The sequence below is a fragment of the Egretta garzetta genome, unplaced genomic scaffold, assembly GCF_000687185.1.
Source record: "Egretta garzetta isolate BGI_Z169 unplaced genomic scaffold, ASM68718v1 scaffold402, whole genome shotgun sequence".
In the NCBI taxonomy this organism is placed as follows: Eukaryota; Metazoa; Chordata; class Aves; order Pelecaniformes; family Ardeidae; genus Egretta; species Egretta garzetta.
In genome coordinates this window covers 630,528-641,573 of record NW_009258823.1, presented here as the reverse complement: position 1 = coordinate 641,573, position 11,046 = coordinate 630,528, and the positions used below count along the sequence as shown (strand labels likewise).

The window sequence follows — 11,046 nt, the reverse complement described above, 5'->3', positions numbered from 1 at the left end:
GGAGAGGTGCCTGTGGTCCCCCCCCCCGCCACTGACACCCATCCTCTCCCCACAGCGGGCTGACAGAGAGCGGCAGTGGGGGGGGCTGGAACGAAAGCCACCACTGCCGGCTGCTCGCCGGGCTGGTGCCCGACCAGTTCCAGATGTGCCGGAGGAACCTGGAGGTCATGCACAGCATCATCCGTGCCGCCCGCCAGACCAAGAGCATCTGCCAGAAGACCTTTGCAGACATGAGGTGGAACTGCTCCTCCGTCCAACGTGCTCCCAGCTTTGGCCCTGACCTGCTGAAAGGTAAAGGTTGCTTTGTCCACTGCGTTCGTGCTCCTCTTTCTGCCCCACGTAGCTTTCCAGGCAGGCAGCGCTTTAACATACAGCTCTGCTGTTCAGCTGATGGGTGTCAGTTTGGGAGAAACTTGGTGCCACTACCCCACTGTTAATCTTGTGCAGCTTGGATCTGCAGGAGATGACAGACTGTAACTTCCATTTCAAACAAAACCAGCTGCTGGAGGCTGCAGAAAAAAGGGGGAAGAGGTGGGGACGGGGGCTGTACGCTGACAGTGTAATACAGCGGGTGGCACAGGCTAAAAATACAGCAAAAGAAAAACACTGGAGCTTGGGTTTATCCTGTTGCAAGGAAAAAAAAGCCCACCCTCATTTGCATTGTGGGGTCTTTGAGGGGAGTGTTTGGCTGGGCAGGGAGGAAGGACATCTCCCCCTCTTCTTCCCAGGAACCCGGGAATCCGCCTTTGTCTATGCCCTGGCCGCCGCCGCCGTCACGCACTCCATCGCCCAAGCCTGCACCTCGGGAGAGCTCCCACTCTGCTCCTGCGGCTCCGTCCCCTCGGAGGTCCCCGGGCCGGACTTCAGATGGGGTGGCTGCGGGGACAACCTGCGCTACGGCCTCCAGATTGGCTCCGCTTTTGCTGACAGTCCCTTAAAATCCAGCAAGCCAGGGACACAAGCGCTCAAGGCCATGAATCTGCATAACAACGCGGTGGGCCGGCAGGTGGGTAGGGTGCCCACCACTCATTGCTGCAGCCCAGCACATCTTACAGCAGCCCGGGGGGGCAGAGGTGCCTAATGTAGGGCAGTGGGCTCCGGCCAGGCTGGTGGGATGCTGGCCTTAAAAGTCAGGAGGTAACTAAAGGGTTAAAATGCAGTTCTAGGTGTTTGCAGAGGCACCCCCCTCCCACCGCTACCCTCCCCAAACATCCCCGAACCCTTTCCACAACTAGGGCAAGGTATTTGCTGCTTCACACCAGTACTTCCAGTGCTTTTTTCCGCCCATCCTGCCCCACTCCAGCTGGGCTCCCCAGCCCTGCGGGGTTTCGTGCCTTCACACGCTGGTGTTCCCCAGGCGAGGAGCCCAAGCTGGCTATGGAAGCCACCAGCCCCACTGCAAGCTCTAGCAGGGAGTTCCCCAAGGGTTAGGTCCTTATCAGGAGGGGAAGGAGGCAGGGTGAGTCCTTGATTGCCCCATTATATTCACTTAAAGGTGGCAGCAGTAAGCAGCCGAGCTCTTTCATCTCTTGCAGCTTCCCACAGATGCTCTCACAAATCAATGGGTAGGGTAGGTACCAGGAGAAAGCAGAAGCAAATTCATCCATTTTCCCCTCCTCTGCAGGTGCTGAGTGACTCCCTGGATACCAAGTGTAAGTGCCACGGTGTTTCGGGCTCCTGTTCGGTGAAGACCTGCTGGAAGGGACTGCCAGACCTGGGTGAAATCGCCTCTGACCTCAAGTCCAAGTACCTGGCAGCCATCAAGGTGACCCACCGGCTCCTAGGGCCCAGGAAGCAGCTGATACCCAAAGAAATGGACGTCAGGCCAGTGAAGGAGACGGATCTGGTTTATCTCATCAACTCTCCCGACTACTGCACACCGAATCCCCACCTGGGGTCTCTGGGGACCCAGGATAGGTAAGAATCTGCTGTAAATAGGCTCTAACTCAGCCTCCCGTTTCACCAGCGCCTGTGCCGCTAGGGTCGAGAGCATGTTCTGGGAAGCTGGTGTGGATGGGCGGTCCCCCCGTGGGATGGGGACGCCACAGGGACTGCTGCAAAATCTTTGCATCTTTAAGACCCAAGGAGGGTGGGAAGGCAGATATTATTTTTACAGAGCTATGCAAGTGTAAAGGTAAGGGAGAGCCCTCACCGGGAGGCCATCAGCTCCACTCTCCAGGACAGGATCCATCCACTGAGGAGTCAGAAAGGAAAATATCACCTCTCCCTGCCAGCCTTTGGGTGCTGCCTGCCCGTAACCTGAACGGTTCGGTGCTCCTTGGAGTTTGCGGTGCTTCCCAGATGTCTCCTTTCTGGAGTGATTGCAGGCAGGAGGAAGTTTTTAGAAGGACAGGGAAGCCTCGTCTGAAGGCTGTGACTTGCAATCCCTGTTCGATTTAGCAGAAGTTCCAGGTCCTAGCCATCCACCCTTCCATCTCCACGGGAAGTTCCTGCCCCCAGCGTGGCACGGAGCGAGCATGCCCAGCCTCAGCCGTGGCTGCTCAAATGCTGCCATAGGAACATGAGCTGACACCGACCCCTGTTTGCAATCAGACCCCTGCACCTCCCTGCCTCCTGCTATGGGCACGTGAGCTCTGGTCATAGCATGGGTGGGCAGGTACGGTCCCTCAGCCCCTGCTTGTGCACCCTCCTCTTGACAGGCAGTGCAACAAGACCTCCGTGGGCAGCGAGAGTTGCAACCTGATGTGCTGCGGCCGCGGCTACAACACCTACACGGAGGAGGTGGTGGAGAGGTGTCACTGCAAGTACCACTGGTGCTGCTACGTGGTGTGCAAGAAGTGTCGGCGGAAGGTGGAGAGATACGTCTGTAAATAACGCCGGAGGCCTCGCGGTGGGAGGCGGGAGGTCTCCTGCGCTGGTGTCCTCCGACTGAACGCCGACCCCAAGGGATGCTCTGAGCTACGGGCAAGGAGGGGGCTATGTGGGAAGCCTGGACTCTCGCATTGAAGACCACAAACTGAGAGATGGTGGGAAGCCTGAGACCGGGGGCTCCTCTGCTCCATCTCTGCAGAGCAAGACAAAGGGCTGCCCTCCTGCGGCTGATCGGCGGCGCCCGGCCCCCTGCCTCCAGCTGGGGACAAACCATTCATCACTCGGCATGCTCCATCCCTTTTCTCCTGGGGACCCTGGGCTGCCATTGTCTCATTGCAGGAGGTTCCTGACAGTGGCCTGAAAGCCAGGATTGATGGATGGGAAGCAGGGAAGACACTCATCCGTAGGGAGAAGGCTGTGGGGGAAGAAAGCTGCCTGGGGTGAGGGGGTCATGGGCGGCTCCTTTGGGGGCAGGTTTCTGCTGTGGGTGCGCCCAACACCACCGCGTGTTCCTCCTTGGGGGCAAATACCGGTCCAGCGCCCTTTGCAGCATCTGAAATGAAGACCGGGCTTGGACAAAGGCAGGACCAGTTATTGCCCTAGGAGGCAGAACTCCTCAATCCTCCTCCCTGCCGGCATGGAGGTTGCCTCTGCTCTCACAGTAATGACCCTTCGTCTTTTGACTGATGATGGCACGCAGACCTAGGGACGGGAGCGGTCCCAGGGGCTGGCAAAGCAGGACAGCGTGGCCAAACTGCACCCAGCAGCTTCGTATTAACGGGGCAGCCATGGCAGCGCTGTAGCTTCTGCCCTCTGGGCTCACATTGGAGGTGGAAGCCCACTCAGTGCGTGGCATGCTCACAGCTTGTCCCTCCTGCCCCTTCTTCTAGACCACTCCGGTCTTCAGCCCACTCCTTCCACCCCCGAAATATCGGGTGTGCTGGCACTCCAGTCTGGAGAGAGGACACGACTCCAGGGCCCTTGGGAAATAAGAACGAACCTTTATTCTCTATACTTAATGTAAGTGGGATTCCGGTGTGTGTTTTTTAAATAAATATATTACGCTGTACCTCTCTGTGACATTTCCTAGGACAACCTCCTTCCTCCATCTCAGCTGGCCGCAGGGAGGCTGTAAGGAGGGCGTAAAGCCCCTGCCTGTACCCTTACACACAGCGAGGGACCGGCACGGTTTTAACTCTTTCTGCTGCTCATTGGCCCGGGTTTGCCTTTAATTACAGGTTTCTGTCAGCCTCGGCTACCGTGCACATAAAGAAAACCTGTTGGAAGGTTTCCATCGCCTGCTTCCTCAGGTCTCTGACCAGCCAGCAAGGAATTCGGCTCCCTGGCATTCAGCACCGGTGTCTGGGAACGGAGGTAGTCCGGAGTTATTTTCTGATCCTTGTGAATGTGGGCTGGACTAGCCAAGCGTGCGTGTGTGCACAGCCAGGGTCGGGAGCCAGGGATGGGGGGCTCTGACAGCCCCCCCCCACACCTCCCCGAGCGTGGAAGCTGGCCAAGAGCTTGCACGGGATATGATTCCCGGTCGTGCAGCCTTTGGAGAGAAGGGATGAGTCTAAATACACAGGTGCTGAGGAGAACCCACGGCACAAGGAGGACAGGTAACCATGATGGAAATCCTAAGGCAATTTCCTGCAGCTCGCACCGTGACCTTGAGACTCCAGCGGCTTTGCGTGCGCCTTGGTTTATTTGTGGTTTGCATTGAATGGAGTTGGCCGGGTTCAGCCCCGAGTCCAGCTGTACGATTACTCATTTCCATATTCATTCAATCGTTTTCAATAGCCTCCGCTGGGTCACGGAACCAATTCGTGAGCTTTTGCTGTAAAACATCCCCTCCACTTAATGGGCTCCAGGTTTCTCTATCAACAGTGAGTAAGAGCTGAGAGTCAAAGGTGGCCTGAGACAAGGCTGGGAGCTGGAAGCTGAAACACTCAGGGGGGAAGCGTATGCTCCCAGTTAACCAAGTGAGTTAACCATCGTTATCAGTTGTTAACGTGCTGTTGACTCGATCTGGCTGCTGACATCTCCCCTTCCCAGAGTGACAGTAAAGCCACAGCTGCAAGGCTTCCCTCACAGCTGCCCAAGGCCAAAAAGCTATCGTGAATTCTTCTTTTAAAATGCAATTAGGGGTTAGTCACCGGCATTTCTCAGAAAAGGGAGCCTTCAGCTGCCAGGCTGCAAAATAGCTGAGCCGAGAGGTGATGCAGGTACTTAATTAGGAGGATTGCTTAAATACCTTCCCTATAGCCACCTCGACTGCACCACCAGATCAGAGGGCAGTGAAACCGGGAGGGGCTGTGAACTCTGCAGAGCATTGCAAAATGAGCTGGTGACAAAAAAAACCCCCCAAAAACCAACAGGGGAAGGATCTTGTGGAGTGAGAGATTCAGCCAGGAGGGTGGGAAATGTGATTTGCATTTGGTAACTACAAACACACATAGCCTGGGGTAGAGGAGAGGAGCCACAATAGCAAGGAATGCCCCGTGGAGATGTCATGATCCCCTCCTAGAGAGGTCCCATTTGAATTTCTTCCTGGGAAAAGGCAGGGTCAAGTGCTGAATATGCAGAGTGCCCTTTCCTCCTCCTCCTCCTCCTCTTCTTCTCGCTCCCTGCATCTTGACTGCGAGCCCAACAGGGAAGAGCTGGGAAAAGACTGGAGGGGTCAATCAGCAGCAAGGACCTTGGGCTCTGGTTGTGTCCTGCAGGGAATCGGAAAGCACCGCAATTAGTCGAAGGGTGCAAAGGGTCAGGCTGGCAGGAAGGACGATGGTGGGGAGGTGACATTTAAGTGACAACGCTCTGAGTGGGAGGCATTGTCATCTGGGCCCATGCCTGGATTTACCAGGCATGTGAGATCTGCTGGGCTGGGAGAGTTTCCCGTGGACCGAGAGCCTGAGCAAGGCAGTTGGCAGCAGATGAGGGATCCAGAGGGAATAAACCCTGCACTTGGTCCCCAGGGTTGGGGAGGGATCCATGACTGGATGTATTTTTCTCTCTCTAACCCTGCTTGGGCAGAAAAGCCAGCAGGAAGGTGCCAGAGGAACATGGAGCCCCTTCACCCCCACCCCTGGGTTAGCACAAGCACCCTCTGAGGTCAAAGACGGGAAAACTTGAACCCTGACATCACCCTCCAGTGGCTTCCAACACCAGTCAGTGCAACCCTCTGCCAGAGAAATGGGTGCAAGAGGGCTTTTCCCTAACCCTCCGCACCTTCGCTTCCACCAGCTCTGGCAGATGGCCCTCCCGCACCCGAATAAACCCGGGCGAGGACAGCAGCAGCGTCCCTGAAACCCAGAGCACCCCTGTAACGACTGTGGCTTTGCAGCCCGTCAGACGCGTCCCGGCGCATTTCTGCTGCCCCGCTTTCACAATCGCTCCTCTCCGGGCTGTGGTAGGCTGCTGTCATTACCCTCTGCTTCGCGAACCCTCGCCGGGCTCGCTGCTAATGTGACGGATCTACCTCTTTGACTTTCCTGTCATTAGCCATTTTTTTTCCCGATGTCTTGTGGCTTTTTGTTTATCCGTCTCTCTGGAAATGAGACTCCCTGGAGCTGAATTCTCCACGGCCACGGCAGAAGTCTTTCCCTTTCTGGAGCTGTGAACTGATGTGGAAGAGATGGCTCTGAGAATGGCTTGTGCCCAGAAGAAAACCATCCCTCTACATGAAATGTGGTGAGAACCAGGCAAAGGTTTTGCTCCGAAAAACCTCCTCTCGGTTACTGCTCGATTTTTAATTTGGGCTTGAAAGGAGTAATGCTGGTATGAATGTGACCGTTCCCTGCTGGTTAGGCTTGTGCAGACAATGAAGTCTGGAGAAAGGAGAGGGATTTTCACGGACTCTTTTGACTGTGCTGCTAAAGCACTGACTTTCATCCCCCCCACACTTTTTATTTCTTTATTTATCGAGGGATGCTGCATAACTTATTCCAGGAGGATGATCTGAGCAAGGACAACAAGCTGTTGGTAATCAAGTAAGCATTTTGGAGGAAGAATGGGATATTTCTTCCCCACAGCCCTGGATTGCAGCTTGGGCAGGACCGTGGGTCAGGACCTCCACCTGCTTTTTGCCTGTGCTCTTCACAAGGAACGCCCAGCCAGAGCAAGGAGAAGGCACGGGACGGGGCCGCTGCCGGGGGGCTCAGCTGCCGATCAACATCTGCGTTGCTGTAAATATTTGGAGGATGTTGCTTTGACCTTTGGGTGCCTACACTATCACACCACAAGACACAAACATGAGTAAATGCTTGCATTTAAGGAAAAACCCTTGCATCTCTGTTCTCCTTTATTTCTGGGGTGTTCAGCAATATCATGATGCCCTAAGGATGACAAATAATAATAGGGATTGTCCTTACGGGGATCTTCAGCTGAGGGACAGGGACAAATCAACATAGGTGAGTAACAGCCATAAGACCAGAGGGGGAACTGGGCTGCCGACTGAGGGCCCTTGGGCGTAGCTTGAAAGGCAGTTGTGGCAATGGCTGTGTGAGGTTCAGAGGGGAAGCAGACCTCCATCCCTTCTCCTAGGCTGGGGGGGCTGGCATCCCTTCCAGCTCCAACCCCTGTATTTCAGCAAGTTGCTCAATCAGAGTGGAAAAAAGTCCCAGATACTGCAGGTTTGTGGTGTCCCCATCACGTCCGCAGGGGCCAGGAGGAATGGGGCAGCGTTTCTGAGCACCCCAGTCTCCCTTCACCAGCCTGTGTTTCTCCTTCTTGCTTGCTTAAACTCGCCCACATTCGGCGTGGGCAGCATCCTGGAGGCGGCTCACTGTGGACTTTTCAAATCGCCTTTCTGCCAGCGCAGAGAAGACGCCGGGGTCTTCTTGTCGAATCACTAAACAGCAGCATCTTCCCTTTGTGCATCCCTGGGGACGCTGCCTCCAAGGTCCATCAGAAAGTGAGTTAAAGCAGGGAGGGAGCTGCAGAACGGTCTCCTCTCCGAAGCAGAGGCAGACATGGGCCCGTGAGCCACCCTGGGGCTGCCATCCAACCAGGATTCTCCAGGAGCATCCTCCCACCAGCCCAGAACTGGGGCCGTACAGATTTTGAGGACTTTCTCAGCTTGCGTCTGTGTTAGCCACGACCACTGTGCGTGCCCTGTGTGGCGGAGTAAGGAATTTCCAGGCATGCTTCAGTCTGGCTGGAGCAGCACTTGTGCGCTATAGGACATGCAGAAGCTCAAACAGCTTCCAGGAAGACTGGATGTAAGTGTAACGGGCGGGAGCTCCTGGGAAGCACCAGACAGGCCTTCTGGATGCGCCCGGCCAGATGTTCTACACGTGTGCGTTACACGCAATACACCGTGGCGGTCGGTTTTACTACCTGTGTAATGGAAAGCACGTGGGCACACTTCACGCCTGGAAGCGGAACCGTAAGAAGCCTCCAGGAGCTGAGGCTGATCCCTAAACGTTGCCTTCATGCTGAAAACCTACTGCACCAAGACGCCTGGCAGAACTGGGGCGAGACTGGAGCCCCAGCTTGCCAAAACTCTGGGAACTCCCCCTTTTCACATGCGGTGGGACTAATGACAGCTGCTATTCCTGCACTCCCCAGCTTGAGGCTCATTGCAGTGTGAATAGGGGCTTGCTGGGTAATTACGCCTTCCAAAGAATCATTTCTTTTTCCCTTGTGTTGAGAACATTAGCTCTGTAATTAGAAGGGGCAGACCGAAAAACCATGTCCTGCCAGGCAGACCTCCGGCAAGAGGAGGACAACACTTGCTCTTGGAGTTCGCTAGGCTGGAGCTGAAAGGTGGGTGATTCTGGTCGCTGACCCTTACTGATTTCATGCCACTGTGGTGTAACTGAAACCTATTCCTGACCAGTTGGGACCACAGATAAAAAGAGGGGGCTGATTAACTTCTAGCAAGGGGATTCCGGAGCTTCCAACCAGCTAACGCACTTGGCTCTTAGAGGCAAAGCCTCCTCATCTCAAAGGAAACCAGGCCTCACACGGGTTTCCTATTCTCTTGATCTAGCTTGCCTGGTGAGCTGGGGCTGCTCAAAGGAGGAGCTTTGAGGAGAGCCACAAAGCTGGTGAGGGGTCTGGAGCACAAGTCTTACGAGGAGCGGCTGAGGGAACTGGGGGTGTTCAGTCTGGAGAAGAGGAGGCTGAGGGGAGCCCTCATCGCCCTCTACAACTGCCTGACAGGAGGCTGTATTGAGGGGGGGGTCGGCCTCTTCTCCCTGGTACCGGACAATAGGACGAGGGGCAATGGTCTGAAGTTGCGCCAGGGCAGGTTTAGGTTGGACATTAGGAAAAACTTCTTCACCGAAAGGGTTGTCAGGCTCTGGAAGGGGCTGCCCAGGGAGGTGGTAGAGTCCCCATCCCTGGAGGGATTTAAAAGAAGGATAGACAAGGTGCTTAGGGACAGCGTTTAGTGGTGGGATGGCAGGCTTAGGGGAACGGTTGGACTTGATGATCTTAAAGGTCTTTTCCAACCTAAATGATTCTATGATTCTAAGACCTGTCCCACGCTGCCTCTGACCATCTGGGTCAAAAGGGCCTCTCCCACCCCCCAGGTTTAAGGGGAGGGGAGGTGGGCTGGGATCCCCTGCTCCATCACCAGCCTATTCACAGTGACTTGGAGAGCAAGGCTACAAACCTGGTGGGCTTGCTCAGAGAGGTGAAGGCCTGCAAGGAGAATGCCCTAAGGAGGGGTTTGCTGAAGATTAAACAGAGAGATCCTATAGAAAGGTGATCTGTGAACTGCTCAGAGACTCTCTGGGTAACACCAAGGGTAATGCAACAGAGGAGCTCACTCCAGCAGCCTCCTGTGCTCTGATCCTTAAAAGCGCTGCTGAAATGGCGAATCTTGGCGCTTACAGGGGGTGACGATGTGGCAGGCTCACTGTAGCTTTTAACCAATACATAGGAAGGGGTAAGATGCGATATCGAGAGTGGTGTGGCCTTGATGAAAGCGAACTCGTTTTAATTGTCGGAGATGCCAAAGCATCTTCTGCTGGCAAAGAACAAACGGCTGTAGATTCCTGGCCCCATTCCACTTCCAATCATTATACTAATTAATTTTCCCACCGCCGGACACAGCGTTGTTCTCCACCTCCTGCCTGGCGTGCAGGAACACCACAGAACAGCAGGGTCAACTCTTTGATGTACCTCATGCTACCGGCGCCTGCCTTTGCAGCCTGAGCAAAGCAGTGACAATGGAGGGCGGGTGACAGGAGAGCGACACCACTGCGGCATCCTCAGGGCACAGCGAACGGGAACCTAAACTCTCTTTTGATTTTTGTGAGTAACTTTTTATGGAGCTATGTCACGTAGGTATGAGGAAAACAAACAGAGTAAATCGTAAACTGGCTTGTTCCTGGAGGCCGAATGATTCCAGCCGGCCCTGAATTATTATTACACCATAAACATTTCTTACATCTAAGTCAATTACCTGTGTTTCTAAGGGACCAACATCGGTTCCTAAAAGCCCAGCTTTAACCCTTACCTGCCTTACGCCTGTTTAGGTTTCAAGAGATATTGTAAGAAGGGACTTAGGAGCTAAACAAAGAAGAAATGAAGAAGGCTGCTTATCTTACTTTTAATGAAAAGAATACAGAGAGAAGGTGCTGTGCTATAAAAATTAAAACATAGCATTACACTACCGAGCACTCACGCTGCGCGTTGCATGCTGCTGGGGTCCCCTCTGCGCAGCCGTAGCCCCGTACAGCACAAACCCGTCCTGTACCCAGCCGGTGCCCTCAGGCTCAGTGACATCCAGGCTCTCCCAAGAGCAGGATGGGACCCTGCGCTGTCACCTGCCGCCCCAGGCCGGAGATCTGCCGAGCACCGGGGCAGGACACGCTCCCTTCGTGACCGGGACAGCCCGTGGGAGCCGCCCGCGTGGCGGGACGGCACAGCCGGTGATGGCCCAGCTCCTCCTGGTGCAGCCACACCAACAAAGCACCCCTGGGGCAGGGCCAAGCGCCCACCCGGCCGCCACGGGGCCCATCGCCGAGCGGCTCGTCATGGCTCCTTCAGTGCCGCTGCGCCCTCCTCGTGCCCCTTGCTCCCCGCTCTGGCGGGGGAGGCGCACGCCTGCTGCCCATGTATCTAATTATCCGGTATCTAATTATCTTCATTTTTGCTCGTCTGTGGGATCACGTCACCAGCACGGCCTTCACGCCACCTCCCCTGGCGGCTTCCCGGCGGCGTGTGGGGAGGCCTCTGCGCTGGGCAGTTTTGGGAGCACTA

At 55.3% G+C, this 11,046-nt stretch overlaps 2 protein-coding genes across 3 annotated transcripts in view; both read left to right on the top strand.

Annotated features, from left to right (window-relative positions):
- Positions 1–2,927, top strand: part of LOC104135990 (protein Wnt-11b) — a 6,866-nt gene extending 3,939 nt beyond the window's left edge. The window contains exons 2-5 of one of the 2 annotated variants that reach the window (XM_035889386.1): positions 56–291; positions 729–1,006; positions 1,625–1,917; positions 2,661–2,927. In XM_035889386.1, the coding sequence (XP_035745279.1) occupies positions 56–291; positions 729–1,006; positions 1,625–1,917; positions 2,661–2,835 (982 nt within the window). In that variant the 3' untranslated portion in view covers positions 2,836–2,927. Of the gene's footprint in view, positions 1–54; positions 292–728; positions 1,007–1,624; positions 1,918–2,660 lie in introns of both variants that reach the window. The other variant, XM_035889387.1, reaches the window with a different exon arrangement.
- Positions 1–11,046, top strand: part of IGBP1 (immunoglobulin binding protein 1) — a 34,226-nt gene that overhangs the window by 17,154 nt on the left and 6,026 nt on the right. The gene's annotated exons all lie outside the window — the stretch shown is intronic.